Source organism: Anolis carolinensis, chromosome 1 (genome assembly GCF_035594765.1).
Source record: "Anolis carolinensis isolate JA03-04 chromosome 1, rAnoCar3.1.pri, whole genome shotgun sequence".
Taxonomy (NCBI): domain Eukaryota; kingdom Metazoa; phylum Chordata; class Lepidosauria; order Squamata; family Dactyloidae; genus Anolis; species Anolis carolinensis.
In genome coordinates this window covers 210,925,681-210,949,539 of record NC_085841.1, presented here as the reverse complement: position 1 = coordinate 210,949,539, position 23,859 = coordinate 210,925,681, and the positions used below count along the sequence as shown (strand labels likewise).

The window sequence follows — 23,859 nt, the reverse complement described above, 5'->3', positions numbered from 1 at the left end:
CAAGACAATACAATAAACCATAACATAATACAATTAAATAATACATTACATAAAATAAACAGTACAACATAAGATCAAAACAGCAATATAACACGAGCGGGCCGCATGAATACTACATTTAAAAACTAGATTAAAAATTAAAACTCTGGGTGAGAAATGCTCTTTCTTTACCAGCCTAAGTCCTCCAGAATGATTCTATGGTCAACATTTGCTGGAAAGTGATCACATAATCACACTGGAGGGACTAGAGGTTCCTAAATATTTTAATCAAATCTATGGGTAATCAAATCTGCAAAATTCAAACCTGAAAATGTAGAGGGCCAACTGTATTTGGTCCTAGTGCATACCAACTATGAGGTAAGCCACAGTCAATGGAGTGGTCTGTACGAGAGCGCAGGGCTTGGTAGTGTTCATGTGAACCCCTTGCTAGGTCTAGATCACTGTGTACTCCAGACTCCACTGATATTATCGTGGAGGGTTTTTAAAAAGGAATCATTCTGTCCTCTTCCTGCCTCCCTCCCTCCTCATATGATGAGCTCCATCACTTGTTAAACTGTAGCAGATTTAGGAGGAAAAATGTCTGGAATAAAATAACAACTGCAACCACAAACAACTCTCCTTCACTGTTCCTGTCTAGATTTGATTGGCCTAGAATTGGAACAGTGTCTGAATAATTAACAGTTAAAAATAGTGTTTTTTCCATTTTAATGGGGTTTTTGGAATCCATTTGAGATGTCAGCAACGGCTGCTGTATGGTTTGAGCCTCCACTCTTTCTTCAAATGACAGAATAATCCTTGGAAAGTAGTTGGCATGCAATGCATTTCTGTAGAGTATAATAAAGGAGTCATGCAGTACTTTGAACCAAATGTGGCAGATTTTCTTAGCCATTCACTAATTTCTGCAATGGCCGCTTGGCCTGACAGATTGCAGGCAAATCTGAAAGTTTATATTGTTAAAGAATAGTTTCAATAGTAGTCATCATTTAAATACAGTTTTAAACTCTGCAGCTAAAGAAAATATTCGGAAGAAGATGTCATTTTTCTTTCATACATAAAAAGGGCTTGTTTAATTACGATGTTCAGCAACATCTGCCATGAAAGCATATCAGTCTGAAAGGAAAATGAACTTTTTCTCTCTCCATGGGGTGCAATGGCACTAAAGTAAGTGTTAACCCCATCCTGAAACAACTAAGTCCACTGCTACCTAATGACTACAACACATCACTCTCCTTCCTTCCTTCCTTTCTTCCTTCCTTCCTTCCTTCCTTCCTTCCTTCCTTCCTTCCTTCCTTCCTTCCTTCCTTCCTTCCTTCCTTTTGCTGTGCCTCCCAACTTGTCTGGCCCTGACCACAATGTTGAAGAAATAAAGATATCCTTATTTTTTAAAAAAATAATTTTATTAATTTGTTTATACTACATTGAAAGAGTGAGAACAACCAAGGTATAGAAAAGTAGGAAAAAGAGAGAAAGATAAAAGTCTACAATCTACAAAAATATACCCACACACAAAAAAACAAAAAACGAAAAAATGTGACTTCCATTCCATCTTCTTGGATAATATTTTCTTATTATTCAATAATAATTTTTCTTACTAAAGAAAAAAATAGTAAAATTGTCTCTCATAATCTTCATTTTCTCAAATTATCCAGATAGTCCTGAAGATCGTCCCAATTCGTTCTTTTCATTATCTTGCCTGTATTTTTCTTCAACAAAAAAGTCAGTTCGTCCATATCCTTTATTTCTCTTATCTTCTCCACCCACTCCTCAATTGGTGGGGCTGATTCCTGTTTCCATTCTCTAGCGAAAACAATTCTAGCGGTGGTCGTAATATAAGTGAAAAGTTTATCTTCTTGTTCAGTCAATTGTAAGTCTAAATCTGTAAATCCTAATAGATAGTACTCTGGTTTTCTTATAAAGTTTCTCTTTAAAACCTTTTGTGATTCTTCATGAATCTTCGTCCTTATTCTCTAAAGATATTCAGTAACAAAAAATACAAACAAGTAAAAGGCATTAGCCTTTTGTCAAAGTGGTAGAAATATCTTTGTTCCAATGGTCACATTCTCTATTCTTTCTAATGCAATTGTGAAGGCTCCATTCAGCCATATAACCCAGAATATTGGCAGATAATCCTCAATATCTTCTTTGAACGGGATCATCTGAGTCCACAGTGCTATATAATCCAGTTCAAAGCAGATAATTATATGTCTTATGTTTTCTGAGTTCCTGAAAAGGGGGGAAAGAAGAAAACAGAAGATCCCAGAAACACAGTTGGTTATAGAACTGGCAGCACTTGTTAAAACTGAGCCTGTATTTTAGTAAATAGATGAAGAACAAAGACAAGAAGGAAAGCAGAAGGAAGGAGAAAATGGAAAGCCTCTGAAAAAGTGGAAAGACAGTGTGTTAATTGGGACTGTCCCTCTCAAACTGGGATAATTGGAAGATAGGAGTCTCTCTCCAGAGCCTGAACAAGCAGACATAACCACTCCCATTCTAATAAGAAGCTGTCATCTGATTTTGTTTCCTGTATAAATCGGTCCTTTGCATTGTGTAAAAGTTAACAAACAGGCAGTGCACAGTGCCATTCCCTTTGTTTAATAGTGGGTTAATAGGTGCAGTTTGAATGCAAAATGGGGGGACCCCAAAATATAGTTGTAGTTTTTAGATCATTGGGAGCTTCGAATGTGCACATAATATGTGTAAAATTAAATGGTTTTAAAAAATCAGCCCCATGTCCCAATGATGTGATGTGCTTTGTGCCTTTAAATATCAATAGACTGTTGAGAGGAAAATTAAGCCGTTAATTAAAATTCAGTGCTCCAAGTGGAGTGGGAAAAATAAGGAAAGTGAATCATTAGTTATATATATGATCTTGGAAGGTTTTCCTCAATCCCATGGGACAAACCAGGAAGCTCAAGGATAAGTTCAAGTTTTTGTCTTTTGAGGGCTAAATTGGGGTGCTGCGGGTAGATTCTTGCTTATTCCTAACAGTACTGAATTAGTTTCAGCACAGCTGAGCTGTTAGGCCACTGTTTGTCTCAGAGGTGGTTGACAGCACCCCTGTGCAGCCTTAATGCAGCTCCAAACCAATATTGTTCACACCAGTCAGAGCTGCAATGTGCCTGTGTACAACAGCCTCATATTTCTCTTTGCTCATAATCGGCTCCAACTTGTCTATAGCCTTCTTAAAGGGAGGCATCCAGAACAGAACACAATACTCCAGATGAGGCCTGACCATCACAGCACCTATGGGGTTATTGCTTCCTTTGACAAGGAAAGGGTGCCTTCTTTGTTGGAGATTCACATTTCATCACATAGCTGGGCTATCCCTACGGTTTCGGGGTGACCTAGCTTTGGGTAGGCAAGAGCCATTAAAGACTTGTTCCTGTTGTTATCGAGCCAAAATTTAGGGGTTCTCCTCTGAATTAGGGAGACTCAATGCCTTCCGGTTGCAGGTTCGAAAATCCTGGCAAGCGGGAGGTGCTACAGATCAATTTGCCCCGTTCCCCCAATAATCTCACCCTAGAGCCGTGAAGAGAGATGACCGAGTTGATATTTATTCAAGTCAGCTGACACGGATGTCAAAACGCAATCATTCGCCAAAGTGACATGTCACATAACACATTACAACACTTTTTATAACATAAAAACAGGGCATCAACTTTGGATTTCCTACGGCCACCCCTTCAGACCGGCCTCAAGCTGATTGGTTGTGGCTAACAGCGGGAGGGGAGGCAGAGGCACGCCGACCAATCAGAAAGCTAGTGCCATTTTGGCCCCTCGGAGAGTCAGGAGCAGGGAGGCGGGCCGGGCAGGAAACAAAGAACCGGGGATGGTTTTTGAGTGGGTTTAAGTGATTCATGGAGGATATAATGGCTGGTGAGATCCCCTGGGGTTCTCAAGCCAATCAAATATTGTTCTGCAGAAGTGGGAATATACATCTGTGTCTGGCAGAAATGGTAATCTCCACTTTCCAAAGGTGGAGGGTTTTATCCCAGTGGAATGTGGTAATCCTGTCCAAAGGTGCTCTACCTTGAGTGGCTAGGCTCCGAAGCTCAAGGGAACAGCCATTCCTTATTGTTCATGCAAAATGTCTTGATGACGAAACGCTGGGGTCATGCCAAGGTGACATTTCATATTTTAAAAGTTCATATATGAGGCATTTTGGGTAGGGAGACATATAGGAATACATAGAATACATTCATAGAACGAGAAATCATATTGCACACTCCCACCCACCCAAAGGTCCAGAATGAGTTCATAAAGTTTCATAGGAAAGTCCAGAATCCAAGGGAAAAGACAAGGGGTTTCATTTGAATGTCCACAGCATGGTCAAGCCAGCCAGAGTTCAGGGCAAGGAGGAGCCGATGGAGACTTTGATCATAGCCTGGGGCAAGCCAGTTACACCCAGGTCAATGCATGTTTGGCCAGATTTCACAGCGAGGTCACTTTGCTTCTCTCTCTCTCTCTCTATATATATATATATATATATGTGGAGGAAAAGGCATTGCACAAGGAAATAATATTAGAAAATGTGTGTCAAAGGGGATACAGGAAAATAATAATAATAATAAAACTTTATTTATACCCCGCCACCATCTCCCCAAAGCAGAAGAATATATTTCAAATTTTTGAGAAATAAGGGCAAGATTGTAAAGCATGTGGTTTAAAATTGGCTTTTTCCTTTGCTAACTCTTTTGTCTGGATAAACAAAAAGGGAGTGCTTTTGTTTGTGAGTCACTGGTTCAGGAAAGGATTAGGAGAGTTGTTATCTCTTGCCTCAGGCTAAAAGGTCAAACACCTTTTGTGCCAGGAATTTAGTAAATCACAGTAAACTCCAGTAAAATTTCTCAGTTACCCTCTGCTATAAATATATGAAATATAGGACATAAAGCCTTGATTTTTGAACTATCTTTTACAAAGTCCTGGGGGGGGGGTCACTTCGATCACACTGTTGGAGATGACTATTGCTACAATTTTAAGAATGATAAATAAATATGATGTTGTTGTGTGGACTCTCCTTATAGATCCAATATAGGTCGTGGCATCATTGAAAAGGACTCAAGTAAGAGGAAAGGCGCTATAGTGAACAATATGGTAGATCAGGAAATGGACCAGTGGGACACTTTCCTTGTTGAGCTAAAGGCAATCCCAGTTGTCCTTTCCTTTTGAGCAGGGACATTTGGTGGTCCCAAATGACTGTCTGTTTCTCTCTCACACACACAGTCACATATGTTCTTCCACTAGGCTATTTGATTATGGAGTATTCATAACAAACCCAACATAAAAGGAGTTTTTCCCCTTTGTCTTGGTTTTTAGATATGGTCATCTGATTATTTGGGGTGCTGATTCAGAAAATTGCATTAGATTCATGGCATCTAGTTTCTAATATATGGTTATCATGATTTTCTAGCAGATGCATATGTTCTGTATCTAGAGCTGCTAGGAGAAAACTGATGCCATTTTTAAAATCAAAAGTCAAATTAACAGGCACCAACATGTGTGCTGGCCAGTGTAATCCATAACTGACTGTTCATAATTACCACAATTGCCTCAGCCTCTCTGGCAGCCTTGTTCAAGACACTTGGCTCTCTGGCACAACTCTGCCTAGCACAAAAGCACAAAAAAGTCACTCAAAATAATTTGCTATATCATGCCGACATCACTTCCTAATCTCATCTTCCTCCCTTTCACCTTATTCCATTTGAAGGAAGCCACTTTCCATTGTTCTAAATGGGTGGTGGAGGTCCTATTGGTTTCTGTGTCAGTTATGAAACTAAGGATTTTTGTGTTGTAGTTTTATGAGCACTTCAGTTGGGCTATATCACTGCACAATGAGTTGGCAATATCCAGGAGCAGATCTAAGAGAACTGAAGGGCAAGAAACTTCCTTATTTACTTGTATTTTTATATCTGTAAGAAGGTGGTGGTTTGTGGGACTTCTGTCTCATGTGCCAAAAAAAAAATCTTTGAACATTTTGCACATTTCTTTGGACAGAACCAATTTACTGATGTTCCTCTGGCAGAAAATGTCACCAATTGCACAATTTCTGCATTTAAAAACAAAAAAAGGAAAATATAAATAGAAAATAAAATAAAGGGGTAGAAGGAAAGGAGGAGGAGCCTCACCACTGGTATAACATTACTGCCAGCATGATGGAACAGAAGCAGAAGAAACCCATTGCACTAAGGAGATATGAATGTTGCAGGATTGGGAGCAAATGCTGATGGATGAGAGAATCAGAGGGGAGCGGGGCAGATCAGCAGCAGGACACAAACTATAATGCAATAAGGAACATCTCCAAAGGTGATGGTCCAGCTGCAATGCTGGTTTGCATGTCTCATGCAAAACAGTTCTTTATTTCTGCAGGATACAACTCACAAAATTCAGAAGATTTTCTATGAGCCTCAAATTTTGGATACATAAGCATGTGCCCAGGACACATGCTCAAATACACTCATGTATGTATGACATATGTGGGAGCTTATGGACACCTTGATTTATTTATTACTTTCACTGATAATGGTCAGAGATAAAAGAAAAAAAACTTTTATTCTGACAGACACCCAGTGATCATCATTATTTCATAGCAATGAAGTTAATCCATGTAATAAATAAGAGCCATGTGCAGATGATTACTTTCAGCTGCCACCAAAATTATGGAGGACTCGACGTGTGTTAGACAGATCACCACCCAGTGACACCAATATATGGATTCGAACTCGTTACCACTACTAATGCTGCCACCAGTGTTATATTCAGTAGCCTCCTTTGTGTTAGAGAGTCACATGAAACAGTTCATGTGAGGAAAAACGAGTTGTTTATATGTTCTTAAACAGTAAAGATGCGTAGAAGTTTCAATAATGTTACCATCTCGTACAAAGGATAGTTTTATAACTTGAATTCTGTGGAAATATGTTCCTTCACACAGGAAATACAAACAGAACAATTTAAACATTTAAATCCACTTCTACTGGGATTGTAACAGAGTCTTTTAAACTATAGAGTCTCAATATAGTTCTCAGCCTTTCTTCCCGAAGGCTTTTAACTATATTCCTCAAAGAGGTATCTCTCTAATAACACAGTTCCCAAAACTATCTCTATCTTCAGACTCCAAACACCAACCAACTCTCTAACTAAATAATTATCTGGTTAGATAGCTCCAACTGTCAATTTGGCTCCGCCCATCTCTAGAGTCTAAGCATTTACATCAGCCAATCAGACTGCACTTCCAGTAATGGCTGCCTGGTCGCTCCTCCCCCTTGTTCTGCTTAGCTTTTGCAATCAAGGCTTGATGCTATCTGTACACCAACCTTGTAAGGTAGGCTAATTTGTTACATCATGCATTTGGATGCTGGCTGTACTTGATCAAATGGCAGTAACGAGGACTTCCACATTCCCATAATTAATTTAGCTGAAAGAAAAAAAAATCATCCAACTGAAATAGACAATGTGATATTTGTTGAATTCCAAAATCCATTTGAAGACTCTCTATGCAGTGGCGACCAAAAATATGATTCACAGACCATGTGGAAACCTTAATATGAATGCACCGTGTATGAAGGAAAGTCCGCAAGAAGTATCCCAGACAATTGGTTACAGACCAATTGGTCCATCCCCCACAGACCACACCAAGGTGTGAAGTGGGCCACATTGCATCTGTGTGCCAAGTTTCATCCAGTTCTGACATTCGTGACAGTTGCAGTGGTCTCAGGAAGTGAGTGGTTAACCAATTTATAAGTAACTAGTTTTTTTTTTTAACCTGACACACTTCAGGGTTTTTTTGAACTTTTAACCCCCCTGGCTACGGCTCTGACTGCAAGTCCCAACATCCTTGGTCCATCCTCCCCCAAACTGCAGCAGGATGTAAAATGGGTCATGTGGGCCTGCCTGCCAAATTTTGTCCTGATCCATTACTGGTACGTGTTGCAGTGGTCTGCGGGAGCCGAAGTGATTGAAAGTACTGCAAATCCATAGTCCATCCTCCCTGAAACCACACCAGGACATAAAATGGGTGAATGGGGGTTGTTTGTGCCAAGTGTGGGCCAGGTCCGTCATTCCTGGGGGTGACCCTGGAGTGGCCTGTGGAAGTGGCGGCCAATCAGAAAGCTGCCATATACCCACATACAAACATAAATACAGTAGAGTTTCACTTATCCAACATTCACTTATCCAATGTTCTGGATTATCCAACACAGTCTGTCTCCCACCCGGATCCACAGCTGTTTCTCTAGGCAGCAAGAACTGGACTTTTTATACCTTTAATTTCCGACAATTTTGTTACTGTAAGTTCATTTTATGAAATTCTATCTTTATTTGTAGTCAATGTGTTAGTAGTCAATGTTTCTGTAGTCAATGTTTTCAATACATTACAATGTTTTGGTGCTAAATTAAAAAATACAGTAACTACTACATAACGTTACCGTGTATTGAACTGCTTTTTCTGTCGATCTGTTTTCTGTCGATCTGCCCATTTATGTTGGATAAGTGAAACTCTTCTGTACATAGAAATGCTGACTTTTATTATATACTACGGTAGCTTGGGGACCCGGCGGTAACTGGGTTATTAGAGAAAGGCATTGTTTGCCTGTGTTCCAAGTGTAGTCTAGATCCAATGTCAGCTGGGTTCAGTGGGTCCTAGTGAACTAAGGCCTTCGACAAAGTCCCCCACGACCTTCTGGCAAACAAACTAGTAAAATGTGGGCCAGACAAAACTACGGTTAGGTGGATCTGTAACTGGCTAAGCGAACGAACCCAAAGGGTGCTCACCAATGCGACTTCTTCATCTTGGAAAGAAGTCACGAGTGGAGTGCCGCAGGGTTCCGTCCTGGGCCCAGTTCTGTTCAACATCTTTATTAACGACTTAGACGAAGGGTTAGAAGGCACAATCATCAAGTTTACAGATGACACCAAATTGGGAGGGATAGCTAACACTCCAGAAGACAGGAGCAGAATTCAAAATGATCTTGACAGACTAGAGAGATGGGCCGAAAATAATAAAATAAAATTCAACAGGGACAAATGCAAGATACTTCACTTCGGCAGAAAAGAACGGAATGCAAAGATACAGAATGGGGGACTCCTGGCTTGACAGCAGTACACGTGAAAAAGACCTTGGGAGTCCTCATGGACAAGTTAAACATGAGCCTACAATGTGATGCGGCTGCTAAAAAAGTCAATGGGATTCTGGCCTGCATCAATAGGGGTATAGCATCTAGATCCAGGGAAGTCATGCTCCCCCTCTATTCTGCCTTGGTCAGACCACACCTGGAATACTGTGTCCAATTGTGGGCACCTCAATTGAAGGGAGATGTTGACAAGCTGGAAAGCGTCCAGAGGAGGGCAACTAAAATGATCAAAGGTCTGGAGAACAAGCCCTATGAGGAGCGGCTTAAAGAACTGGGCATGTTTAGACTGCAGAAGAGAAGGCTGAGAGGAGACATGATAGCCATGTACAAATACGTGAAGGGAAGTCATAGGGAGGAAGGAGCAAGCTTGTTTTCTGCTGCCCTGGAGACTAGGACGTGGAACAATGGCTTCAAACTACAGGACAGGAGATTCCACCTGAACACCAGGAAGAACTTCCTCACTGTGAGAGCTGTTCGGAAGTATTCCCATCATCAAAGTCTGGCAAATCCTGTTTTCTCAGGGCCACAGACAGTAGAAGCACATAAAATATCGCAAACAACACCACTCTGAAAACAAGGGAATTCCAGACAGGAAACAATCAGGGCCAGCTAACACCTCCCAACAAAGTATTCCCATCATCAAAGTCTGGAAAATCCTCTGTTTTCTCAGGGCCACAGACAGTAGAAGCACATAAAATATCGCAAACAATACCACTCTGAAAACAAGGGAATTCCAGACAGGAAACAATCAGGGCCAGCTAACACCTCCCAACAAAAAATTCACTCAGGGAGGAAACAGCCAGGCTTTAAAGCTGCAAGGCCATTACATCCTAATCATTTTTCCTAATTGCAGCATTCATACTTGCCTCCAACAAACAAAAAAAACCAATCAGAAATATTGTATATTCACAACCTTTAGGAAATAATATCCCCTGATGCCGCAGCGTGTTAAAGCGCTGAGCTGCTGAACTTCTGGACCGAAAGGCCACAGGTTTGAATTGGGGGAGCGGAGAGAGCCCCCACTGTTAGCCCCAGCTTCTGCCAACCCAGAAGTTCGAAAACATGCAAATGTGAGTGCATCAATAGGTACTGCTCCAGCGGGAAGGTAACGCCGCTCCATGCAGTCATCCCACATGACTTTGGAGGAGTCTACAGACAACGCCGGCTCTTCGGCTTAGAAATGGAGATGAGCACCAACCTCCAGAGTCAGACAAGACTGGACTTAATGTCTGGGGAAAACCTTTACCCTTGCCCTTAACTACCACCAATTCCTCAATACTTTATTTCCCAGACCACCAGACTTCGCCACAGCAACGCGTGGCCGGGCACAGCTAGTGTTATATAAAGTGTTAGCATACATAGGTTTATTAGAAAATTTGTAATAATATAACATATAAATATATAACATATAATAATATAACATATATTTCCCAAATGTGTTGGACAATCCAGAACGTCGGATAAGCGAATGTTGGATAAGTGAGACTCTACTGTACAATCAAACAAATGCGGATGGTGGGAGCCGGTAGCTTTGGAACCCACGGATACGGATGCCCTCTGCTGCGTGAGGGAGTGCTAAGCCAATCCAGGGGCGCCTTCTCGGAAAGAGGCTGCAGAGGGCGCGTGCTGTTGCTACTACTGTTTCTTCTTCCTCTTCCTCTGTTGCCTGTGGGGCTGGGGAGGAGGAGGAGGAGCAGGTGCCCATGCCGGCTGGCTACGTGTGCCGGCCTCCTCTGTCTCTCTCTCATTCTCTCTTTGGCTGAGAGGAGCGGCAGTAAGAGCAGCACGGCGGCGTCGTTCCCTTGCCCTAGCCCCCCCTTCCCTTCCCCTCGCAGTGTCTGCGCATGACCCCTCCCTGAGAAGGTGAGGCGGAGAGAGAGCGAGAGAGAGGATTCCCTCTCGCTTTCTCTCTCTCTCTCTCTCTCGCGGCGCAGGCGACGCAGTGCAGAGGCGCGCGCGCGCGGGTTGCTTCGGCCTCAGGAGGAGGAGGAGGAAGAGGAGGAGGAAGAGACCCTTTCCCCCCTCTTCCGCGCCTCCCTCCCTCCCCCTTCAACCGCCGCCTCACCCTGGCCATGACCGCGGGGGCGGCGGCGGCGGCGGCGGGTCCACTCGGAGCGAGTACCCGGTTCTTCCCCCCCGGCATCGCGGAGGGTTGCCCCCAGACGCCCCGGCCGCCGCCTCTGCCCCTTCCTCTCCCTTCAGCAGCAACAGCAGCGCAGCCGGGCTCCCGGAAAGTAGCTTGATGAGTGTCCAAAGTCGCGGTGGAAGTTTGGCGGGGCCGCCATCTTGGTCCCGGCTCTCCACGTCGTCGTCGCCACCGCCGACACCACCACCACCATTGAGCCTCCAGGGCGGCTGCTGCTCCGCGGCGGAGGCGGAGGCGGCCTCAGCGGTGGCGGCAATCGTGACCGCGGTGGAGGCCTCCTCGCTGCCCCATAACCCCTCGCCATTGAAGGAAGGTAAGGAGAGAGAGATGAGTAAGTGAGCAAGCGAATGAGCGGCATGGGAAGTGGGCCTCTGGGGAAGGAGGGAAGGAAGGGAAGAAGGAGGGGCCCTGCCTTGTCAAGAGCAGCAGCCATCGCCTCAGGCCAGTCCCTGGCTTCAGGGGGAAAGGGCGAACGAAGAAGGAGGCATGTCTTCCCCTTGCTTCGGCATCCTCCACTCCCTTCAATCATGGACTATCCCCCAAAATGTCTCCTTATCCCCCCCCCCCCCGGCATCTCTTACTTTCAGGGTGGGTTAGCTTTTCTCTCTCGCTATTTTTTTTTAAAATGGCTGGTTCAAAACCTTGCTTTTTAAAATCGCTTCCCTCTCTGCCCTATGTTTTTATTTTTATTGATTAATTGATTGATTTACTATATTTATATAACGCCTTTCTCACTGGGGGGACGACGACGACTCAAGGCGGTTTACAACATATTAATGGCATTGCAACATTTTAATAGGGAAAAAAATAACAACTATAAGCAGTAACATATTCATTATATGTCTGTGGGCACTCAAAACCATTAAACATATGCATATGCAGCCTTTAAACTCTTAAGACAAAGCATTAAAACGCCCTAATATAAATATTAAAATCACATGATCCCAAAATCATATACCACGATCATAATAGGCCCTCTAAATTTATTCTTATTTGTGTTTAATTATATTGTAAAATGTGATGGAGGAAAAGGTGGGTTGGGGTGCTCCTTTGGTGGTGATGGGGATGATGTTGCTTAAAAGAAAAGGGTCGTGTCTTTTTGGCATCATGGAGGTGTGGGATGGTGGAGACAAAGATCGAGGCACTTATTGAGAGGAGGGAAGACACTTTCTTCAGCCATTGGTTTCCAACCAAAGTGACGAAAACAGATGAAAAGCCAGCAGGGATTGCAACTTTCTCCTTTTCCTCCATCACATCTTGAGTGATTTCTCTCAGCCTCCTCCCCCCCCCACACCTCTTTGCTTCTTCCCTCCCATTTCTCCTTTTCCTGCACCCCTCCACAGGGAGACTATGAAGGTTATGTGCAAACAAGTCTTTTTTATTGTTTGTCCATTTCACCCCTCCCCACCTTCCTTGCATTAAACTGTATTGCCACAAGATGTAGCAATTATGCAGGTTATGAAATGATTAATGCAGCTTTATTTTACTCCCAAAATTGTGGTTAGCAAAGGACAGATGGGAACTTTTGTACAATAATGTATGGTATTATAGAAAAATGAATGGTGCACATTTGTGATTTTTTTTTGGACGCAGTGAGGCTCTCCTGACTGTTCTTTTGTTTGCATTTGAGTGTGCAAGTATGCAATCCCTAAAAAGAGTCAAAACTTTTAATCGTATAAATGCTATAATTTTCTTGGAATGAAAGGTTTGAATTTGGTAGACATTTGAAGCATTATGGAGTGAAGCATTTGATTTCTAACAATGAGTTGATTTAAGAGTGTTTGGAATCCTGGAAATTTACAATGGAACTGTGTGTCCTCTTTTCTTCATTCCAGTAGCCAGACTTGCATCACTCCTTGTCACTTTTGCACACGTTCCTAGATAGGAAGCTGACAATAGCAAGCTCAGATTGGCCTGAAAGCGCTCTAGAAAATACCTGAAATGGTTGGATTTATAGCATATGCTTTAAACACTGAAGTGGCAGGCATTTTGTTCTTGGCTGTTTCTTTGGGAAATCTGAGCCGTGAGACAAAAACAGAGTTGCATATATCAGTTTGAACTAAGTTCATTCAGCTTCTTCGCCATCATCTAAGATAATTACTTAACATCAGTATGTGTTATACCCTTAATCTTTAATATTGTGTCAGTATTTTAGACTACAGTATAGGAAACTTATTTTAGTTGATTATGGTTTAAAATATATAAACAGAAACCTCACAACCTCTGCGGATGCCTGCCATAGATGTAGGCGAAATGTCAGGAGAGAACACTTCTGGAACATGGCCATACAGCCCAGAAAACACACAACAACCCTATAAACAGAAACATTTTCTGGTACTTATATAAACTCTTAAACAGTGCTCTGATCATCTTAATTATGTATTAGTGAGATGTAAATTCTTTGATTTTGATAATTTAGTTTACAAGGTCATAATGTAGTACAATTGCTTTCATACTCTTGTTAAAAAACAATGTCTAATCTCTGTATCTTCTGCTATCGGGCCAGAAGCATTACTTCAGTCATATGAAGATAATGTCTATGTCACATGAAAAGTTTCGTACAATCCCTCTCAACTAATTATGAAACTATTTGTTTTTATCGTCATATTTCAATTGTAAACCCTGTGAAAAGGGAATGTATCACTGGTTATCTATTAGAGTCGAAAATACAACTGTAAATCAATATGGTTCTTCCTAATGGTATACTGAGCATGGATATTAAGGCCCCCAAACTTTCTGTTGTCACTACTAGAAAACTAGAAAAATAAGTCTTGGCAACAAATATAACATATTGTCAATGAGTGGCCTCAATCTCAGAATTATAATCACTATTGAGTTTTCTAAGCAAATGTTATTTGATTAGACTTTTCGAATCTAGACAATTCTCATTTCTTGGAGTGCACTTATGGGTCTTGTTTGAAAGATACAGTTCCTTAAGAAGGGTCCTGATGTGTTCTCATTAAAATAACAGTGTTAAAGACTTCTTTGTAAGTGAAATCGAAGACTAGTTTTGCATAATATGCTGTCTATGAATGATATGACTGTTGCTGAATCTGAGAAAATGTAGGCTCACAAGATGGAGTTAATTATTGTGTAATCATAATGATGGCAGAACAACAAAGTTCAGTTACTAGAAGCTTCTTTTTTAAATGACTACTATTCAAAGTCCATTTAGACTACTGTAATATGCTGTACATGGGGCTGTCTGAAAATCATTTGGAAAATTCCACTGGTTCAGAACCAAGGCCAGCCTAGAATCTCTTGTTATGGACATCTTCACTGTGTGGGGGGTCTATTTCCTGGCCTATTTCAGTATTTCAGTTATGACCTATACAGTATCATACAACTTGAAACCAGGCTATTTTCAAAGCTGTATGTTAAACATAAACAGGAACTTAAGCACTTTGGATGAATTCTTTCTATCACCCATGAGGGGGCATTTGGTGAGAACATAATGGTTTTGTTGGTGACTGCTAAGGAAGCCCTCTTCTTGTTAACCTTATTGCTGAGGAGAGTAGTATTCTTTGTTTGGAGGCTTCTTCCTCTTGATGCTTTTTAATTGTGCTTTTCATTTGTTTTGAACTTGTTTTTATATTATTTTGCTATTGCAATTTACCTTGACGACTAGTTTTAGCAACAAGTTGGGTTGTGAATTTTAAACAAATGAAATATACAAACTTTCTGCGTGTGTTTAATATTCACTCTCTTATAGTGAAATTGGTACTCGTTTTACATAGCAATTTGATGTATATTTACTCTGAATTAATTCATGTTAAAGTACTGTTAATATCACTCAGTCAAAACGGAAATGTTATAATTGCTTACCTAAGAGTATCAGCAGATACCCTTTTTTCGAAATAGTATGAACAGCTGCAAGTTGTTGTGACTGGAAGTGACGTCATAGTATATTCCTTACCAAGTGAAAGCACTCCTTGTTTTGTCATAAGTTGCATTTTTGTGGAAGTAGATCTGCAGACTTACTAGCTTGCTTGCAAGAAATATGTTGTACCATTGCGAGAAACTTGATCAGACTGATTATCTGGTCATTTTTGGTGAATCATAACTGCATATTTCAACACTGTGTAGGGAAGATTGTTTGTCTTACTATACACCAATATTAACATTTGTAATTACAGCAGAGTAAGTTACTGCATTAACAGTAGCAGAATTATTAAGCAGTAATTTGTTGTATTATGTTATTTTATCCATTGTTATGTAGTCCAGCTCTGTCTGTTGTTCGTTGTAACACTTGTATTTTAGAAGTGTTTTAAAGTTTTTGCTTTGTTTAGGATTTTTTATAATGTGATATCAAATACTGTATTATTGTTTCCTGAAAACCTATGTCAGTGTCAAACATAATAGCTAGTATCTAAATCTTAAAAGTCCTTTCTTGCAAAAGGAATCAGTTCCTGTGGCTTATAGGGAGAAAGAAAATAACAATAGTTGTCCAGAAAATACTGTTCCTCTGTAGCAAGATCAGACCCTAGCCACCATACTTAATGATGAAGATTGATAGGCCTTGCAGTTTGGTAACTCCTGGGAGGCCACAAATTACCCAACTTCACTCTAGCAGTATTTGTCCCCTGCCTTTCTATCTGCCAGTTTTAAACTCTTGGCCCCTATTATAATTAATCTGTGTTTCATGTTGAGACCAAAATAATAATATTTTGAGAGATTGCAAGTACAGCAACTTAATTTATTGCAGAGCAGCTGTTGAACAGTGTATTTTCAAAACTATATAGAATAACTCTTTATTGACAGAGATGCTTGGTTCTTCAACAAGAGGAAAATATGATTATGGGATAACTAGTTCAGGATCTTCTATTCCAAAATATTTTATTATAGTGATCGACATTAAGTGGGCTCTGGAGTGTGTGGATACTGTGTATCATTAAAAGAACAGGGATTTATGTATAGACTTATGTCTTTAAATAAATAAAAAAAGTTTGGGAGAAGTATTTTTAGATGTATTGATTGTTTATTAGATGCCTACAAAAAGTAAACCTGTGTCATACTATTTAAAACGGGCAGAATGAGTAACTTCTAACAATGATGCTTGAGTTTTCAGAGGAAGGCCACACAATTTAAATGAGATTAGATTGAAAGCATCTGCTTTATGTAGAAAGCTTGAGAAAATGTGGGTGTTTGATTATAATTGAAGAACTACATGATTGACACAAATACATGGGTTTCCTGCATTAAGTAACCTCTGTATATCAAAGGGCCCTTCCACACAACCCTATAACCCAGAATATCAAGACAGATAATATCTGCTTTAAACTGGGTTGTCTGGGTTCACATTGTCCTATAATCCAGTTCAGTGTGGATTCATACAGCTGTGTGGAAGGGGCCCTAGTGTTGCAAACTTCGTTGTCTAAGCTATTCATGGAAAGAATTGATAAACTTGGATTATTGATGATTTTACAACTTTCCTTATAGTTATCATGGAGTGTGGCTTTTCTAGTTCCCGAAAGCAAGACTGTCATAGCTGCTTCATTCACTTAGCACGTATTTTTAATAATACGTTATATTATTAAAAGTTTCATTAGTCCTAATAATAGCCTTTGAAGTAATTTTTTGAGAAAGAAATAGCCTCTCAAGCCCTCTTATGCATACTTGTAAAAATATCTTCAGTAATTTCAAAGGGAAATGTTTCCATCAGTATAGTTAAATAAAGATATACTAAAGGAACCTTTTTGCAATTTTTTTTAACCTTTTGGGATATTATACAATTGCTCTATTGATACTACTGCCATTTATTTACTTCTGTAGTGGCCCAATAAGTTTGTGGATCATATTCATTTCTTCTTTATTTGTTCAGTCATTTCCGACCAGTCACTTCAAGGACACCATCCATCCATCTCACCCTTGGTCGGCCTCTCTTCCTTTTTCCTTCCATTTTCTCCAGCTTTATGATCTTTTCCAAGCTTTCCTATCTTCTCATGATGTGGCCAAAATACTTCAGCTTTGCCTCTAATATCCTTCCTTTCAGTGAGCAGCTGGGCATTATTTCCTGGAGGATGGACTGGTTGAATCTTCTTGCGGTCCAAGGCACTCTCAGGATTTTCCTCCAGCACCAAAGTTCAAAAGCGTCTATCTTCCTTCGCTCAGCCTTCCTTATGGTCCAGCTCTCGCATCCATAGGTTACTATGGAGAATACCATTGCTTTGACTATGCGGACCTTCGTTGACAGTGTGATGTCTCTGCTCTTCACTATTTTATCAAGGTTGGCCATTGCTCTCCTCCCAAGAAGTAAACATCTTCTGATTTCCTGGCTGCAGTCTGCATCTGCAGTGATATTCGTGCCTAGAAATATAAAGTCTGTCACTCCCTCCACGTTTTCTCCCTCTATTTGCCAGTTATCAATCAGTCTGGTTGCCATAATCTTGGTTTTCTTGATGTTTAACTGCAACCCAGCTTTTGCACTTTCTTCTTTCACCTTGGTGATAAGGCTCCTCAGCTCCTCCTCACTTTCAGCCATCAGAGTGGTATCATCTGCATATCTAAGGTTGTTAATGTTTATTCCAGCAATTTTAACTTCAGCCTTGGATTCGTCAACACGTCGCATGATGTGTTCTGCATACAAGTTGAATAGGTAGGGTGAAAGTATACTGCCCTGCCGTACTCCTTTCCCAATCTTGAACCAGTCTGTTGTTCCGTGGTCTGTTCTTCCTATGGCTACTTGGTCTTTCTCAGGAGACAGACAAGGTGACTTGGTATCATATTCATACAAGCAGTAAAAATATAAGTGGGGTCCCCATTCTCTCAATCCTTTTTGTGCTAAGATTCTGTCCTGGATCTCTGGATTTATTTATTGATTCAGTAAAATATTTCTTCAGTAAAAGATTTTCTGGGCTGCCTTTCAAGTCACAACATAGTGTATAATATTTTGTAGTTAAAAAGTACTATATAAAACCCACACATTAAAAGTACAGTAGAGTCTCACTTATCCAACATAAACGGGCCGGCAGAATGTTGGATAAGCGAATATGTTGGATAATAAGGAGGGATTAAGGAAAAGCCTATTAAACATCAAATTAGGTTATGATTTTACAAGTTAAGCACCAAAACATCATGTTATACAACAAATTTGACAGAAAAAGTAGTTCAATACGCAGTAATGCTATGTAGTAATTACTGTATTTACGAATTTAGCACCAAAATATCACGATGTATTGAAAACATTGACTACAAAAATGCATTGGATAATCCAGAATGTTGGATAAGCAAGTGTTGGATAAGTGAGACTCTACTCTACATTGTACTGCAGTGGGGATTTAAATAAATATGTCTGTGTTCTTTAAAAGCTCACAATGATTGTAGTGATGTGGGATTGCCAGAAAACGGAACTAGAAAATACTTGCAGTGCTTTAAATAATGTTATATAAAGTGTTAGCATACATAGTTTTATTAGAAAATTTGTAATAATATAACATAAATATATAACATATAATAATATAACATATATTTCCCATATCTTTAACAAAATAATGATTTTAAGTGGAAGAATACTATTTTTAGCACACATACATAAAGAAAGCTGTACCTGATACAGTGCTTTTTTGGCCAAGGAATAACTGTGGGTACCTTCATTTTCACTCACTCAATAATAAGAACGACAACAACTTATTTACTTAGGCGATCCCTTGTTGTCCGAGTATGATGGCCTTCCAAGTGAAGTGTCTTGGCAGTGGATACGTAGGTGACAGTAGAACCCTGTTCTTGACCTGCATGTTCTTCCACAGTGATGACATTCCACAGGTGGAAGACGGTCCCAATCAGGATTGGCTTGACGCACCTTCCTCTTGGCATGGTTCTCCCTTTCTCCCTTCATTTGTGCCTCTTCCAATTCCACAACACTGCTGGTTACAGCTGACCTCCAGCTAGAGCACTCAAGGACCAGGTCTTCTCCGTTCTCGGTATCTATGCCACAGTTTTTAAGGTTAGCTTTATGTCCATCTTTAAATCTCTTTTCCTGTAGTAGTAGTAGTAGTAGTAGTAGTAATAATAATAATAATAATAATATAACATCACACTGTTCTAAAAGTGTTTGACTTGTGATTTTGTGATACAAAATCCAGCATATATATCCCGTTTGCTTTGTCATACTCTGTCTTTGTGTCAGTAATAATAATATAATTTTTATTTCTTACTCGCCTCTCTCCATAGCTCAGTAAAAGCACACAAATACTATAAAAATTCACACATATTGAACTGCAGTTCCATAAAAGATACATATCAAGTATTTCTATAAAATACATATTAATCACACAAGACAGAGACCAAAACACAGGCCTGCCCAAAGAGATACGTTTTTAGATGATTTTTAAATTCTAACAGCTGCTCTAGCTGTTGGATCTCTTCCAGCTGGTCGTATGGCACTCCTATAAGTAAACGGGAACCAAACCATGTAGGGCTTTAAAGGTGAAAACCAACACCTTGTACTTTGTCCGGAAACTAACTGACAGCCAGTGGAGTGACTTTAGGATAGGTGTAATATGCTCACTCAACTCTCTGCACTACTTGTACCAACTTTTTTTTGCTTTTGTATAACTGTAGTATCTTAAACTTCACTTATTCATTCTCTGCACTACTTATTTCAATTTCAAGTTGTGAAAATAACTGACAGAATAATTTAAATAAGTTCATGTCCTGTGTTTAGCCCACATCACTCTGATGGGTCCACACATTTCTTAGGAGAGGAATTTCCATGAACATGAAGTAACCACTAATTTCCCCCTCTGTCTCCAGTAACTTCTTATGAGACCCATCAGAGCCCCCTAGGCTGATTTGCAAACCAAAACCAGTTCATGTGTGTGGATAGCCCTTTGGATAACCTAATCTCAAAGCTTTTAATACATTAAAAAGATCATAATCAGGAATTTAACTTGAATCCAGAAGTCATCAGGTAGTTCATAGAGCAGATAAGGAATTGGTGCTAGATGTTCCAACTGCTAAAAGAATTCTTGCTGTTGCGTTCCATACCAATTCAAATTTCCAAATGGTTGTTAACCGCAGTCTGTATAGAACATGTTCAACTAATCCAGCCTAGCTATAACTAGACAATGAATCATAAGTTACGGTCTTCTTTCTTTAGATAGGGCCACAGCTAGCAAACCAGAAAAAACAATATTTTTTCTTCTAGCCATTAACATCATGTCTGCTTTCAGTGAGAATTTCAGGTGGTAAAATTCTCACTGGGGAGTGCAGTCTCGTCAAAGACTAACCCTCTATTCAGATTGATAGATTTTGCAGTCTACACATCTTCCATCTTGTCAGGATTGAAGCTTGAGTATATTTTTATTCGCCTCCAAGTTGTCTCAAGATCCATAATCCAAAATTTCCACTGCAACTCTGATTATATGATAGGAGAGAGAGGTGGAATTGCATACCACCTGTATACTTAGGATGTTGGAACCTAGAATTTAAGGTAGTTTTACCCTGCCTCGAGCAGTGAGGAGAGGTGGGTAAGAAATAAAATTATTATTGTTATTATTGTTATTATTTTAAATAATTTCATCTTGACATGGAAAGGCATGTGTCTCAAGATAAAATTATGAAAGTTTCCAAACATTGACCAAAGAGTGTAGATCAGAAATCCCTTAGCATCACTTTTGTATCTGTTCTCCCAAAAAAGACTGGATCCACTGAAACATTTAGAAGAGATACCATTGTCAATGTTATTGAAAACGATCTGAAGTCCAGGAGAAACCAACTGATATGTTTCTGATATGAAACATCTAACATCTAGCAGGGTCACATCACCATCTCAAGCATAGTTAATGGGAACACAAAAGAGAGCCTTCTTTGTGGTTGCTCCTGGGCTCTGGAACTGCCTTCCCAGGGAGACTAGAATGGCTCCCTCCCTGTTGTCCTTTCAACAACAGGCTAAACCCTTTTGGTTCAGGCAGACTTAAAACCGAGCTTTTAAACAAATGGGCTAGGGATACCGTATGATATATGATTATTTTAACAATTTGTAAGTGTTTTAAGGGATTTTAATTGACTGGTTGTTTAATTCTATTTTAAAATTTATATGTTGTCAATTTTTAAATAGCGCCTTTTAATATTTTGAACTGTTTTGCATCTCAATCTATATAAATAAAAATGTAATGTCCGTCAGTGAGAGACTTCATATCTCCCAAACTACTCCACTGATCACTATGAAATTTGGACACAACATAGCAGTCAAAACTGCCGTGGGTTTTAAGCCTACTCTCACAAACCTGACATACCTGCAAAAGGTAAAATCAAACCCCTAGCAATGGCTAATCAGTCTCCTCCTTCCTTAGCTACCATCCTAACAGATGGCTCAACCCCTTAGCAATGGCAGCAACTCTTGTAACAGGCACCTCTTAACATTAACAACAGCAAAAGCAACGGCCACACTGTCTCTACCCTTTAGCAACTGGTGTGGGCAGGGCCGCAAGGGACGATTAGGCCCACCTCCTCGCAGCTCACAAGGAGATACGCGAGGCCGAGGCTCTGAGGCCTAGCCACGAAAAGATGTCAGGATCAACTTCGGAAACAGCAAGCTGCTTCTGGCCGTCAGCAAGGATGTTGCCCGGGGGACACCTGGATGTTTTACTATCCTGTGGAAGGTTTCTCATATATCTGTGGTAGGTCCAGGGTGGGAGAAAGAACTCTTTTCTGCTACGGGCAAGTGTGAATGTTGTAATTGGCCAACTTGAAGAAGCAAGGCACTATATAGACTTGCTTCTTCAACGCCTGGCTACTTCCTGCTAGGGGGAATCCTTTGTTGGGAGGTGTTATCTGGCCCTTACTGTTTCATGGCTGGTATTCCACTGTTTTCTGTGGTATTCTTTATTTACTGCAAGAAATCTTGCATTTGGCCAACTTGATTAACATTCAATAGCCTTGCTGCTTCAAAGCCTGGTTGCTTCCTGCTTGGGGGAATACTTTGTTGAGAGGTGTTAGCTGGCACTCACTGTTTCATGTTTGTTATTCCACCGTCATCAGAGTGGTGTTCTTTATTCACTGCAAGAAATGTTGCAATTGGCCGACTTGATTAGCATTAAATAGCCTTGCTGCTTCAAACCCTGGTTACCTCCTGCCTGGGAGAATCCTTTATTGGAAAGTGTTAGCTGACCCTCATTGTTTCATGTCTGGTATTCTACTGTTTTCTGAGTGGTGTTCTTTATTAACTGCAAGAAAGGTTTCAATTGGCCAACTTGATTGGTGTGATAGAACTGGCATGATAGATGTTGCCCAGGGGACACCGGCATATTTTACCATCCTGTGGGAGGCTTCTCTTTATATATCTGTGGAAGGTCCAGGGTGAGAGAAAGAGTTTTTTCATTGAACCAGACTGGGCCACAGCAATGCGTCGCCGGGTACAGCTAGTTAAGAATTAAAAAGTGATAGAAATTGACATAGGAGGAGGAGGAGAAGTACAGTAGTAGCATTGACCTCTTAGATGACCTGGAGCTGACAAGATACCACTTTCTCTATATGCTTGTTTAGCAATCATGAATTAAACCTGGGTAATAATTTTCCATAGCCCGAGGCATAAACATGGCTTCTTAAACAGTTTTTATTATTACTTGCTTCAGAGTACATGATATATACAGTTTCTTAGTATCTGTGAGATCCATGTAACAAGTCCTGACTTTCACTAACCAGGAAACACAAGTGTACACTATAGTTTTACCACTATTACTAGTAGAAGGAAACTAGTAGAAAGGACCATAAGGAACATTGAAGGAAGATAGATGCTTTTGAACTATGGTGTTGGAGGAAAATTCTGAGAGTGCTGTGGACCGCAAGAAGATCAAACCAGTCTATACTATATAATGCCTGAGTGCTCATTGGAGGGAAGGATATTAGAGGCAAAGATGAAGTACTTTGGTCACATAATGAAAAGACAGGAAAGTTTGGAGAAGATAAAGATGCTGGGGGAAAAGGAAGGAAAAAGGAAGAGGGCTGGCCAAGGGCAAGATGGATGGATGTGTGACGATTTGTAAAGAGACACCATGATATAATGGGTTTATTTATTTACTGCATTTATATCCCGCTCTTCTCACCCCGAAGGGGATTCAGAGTGGCTTACAAATCAAATGTACATACAATATATTATTAGCATAGCACAATAAAAGCATTAAATTACTATATTGTACTATGATAATATTATTAGTAATATTACATTTAATATATAATAAATATTATTTTGTATTATTATTAGTATAATATTGTATTACATTATAATACTATTATCAGTATTACATGTATATACAATATATTATATATTTATAAATTATTATAACACACACACACACACACACATATAAAATTAACATCGCATGTTGCTATGGCACAGGAGACAAGATGGAACTATCTTCCTGGCTCTCAGGTTGGTATGATGTCTTCCTGCCCCCTCCCCCGTTCTTCACTCTGGCCCCAGAGTGGCAGTTATTCCTTGGTGGGAGGGTCTCCCAACCGATGACACGGGAGACAGGTTGGTATGATGTCTTCCTGCCCCCCCCCCCCCCCCCCCCGTTCTTCACTCTGGTCCCAGATCGTTAGTTATTCCTTGGTGGGAGGGGCTGCCAACTGCCAACTGGGTTGACT

At 40.3% G+C, this 23,859-nt stretch overlaps 1 protein-coding gene across 2 annotated transcripts in view; it reads left to right on the top strand.

The window, feature by feature from the left end:
* Positions 1–10,805: 10,805 nt before the first annotated feature.
* Positions 10,806–23,859, top strand: part of tlk1 (tousled like kinase 1) — a 91,551-nt gene continuing 78,497 nt past the window's right edge. The window contains exon 1 of one of the 2 annotated variants that reach the window (XM_008118869.3): positions 10,806–11,584. In XM_008118869.3, coding sequence (XP_008117076.1) covers positions 11,368–11,584 — 217 coding nt within the window. In that variant the 5' untranslated portion in view covers positions 10,806–11,367. The remainder of the gene's footprint in view (positions 11,585–23,859) is intronic. The other variant, XM_016996677.2, reaches the window with a different exon arrangement.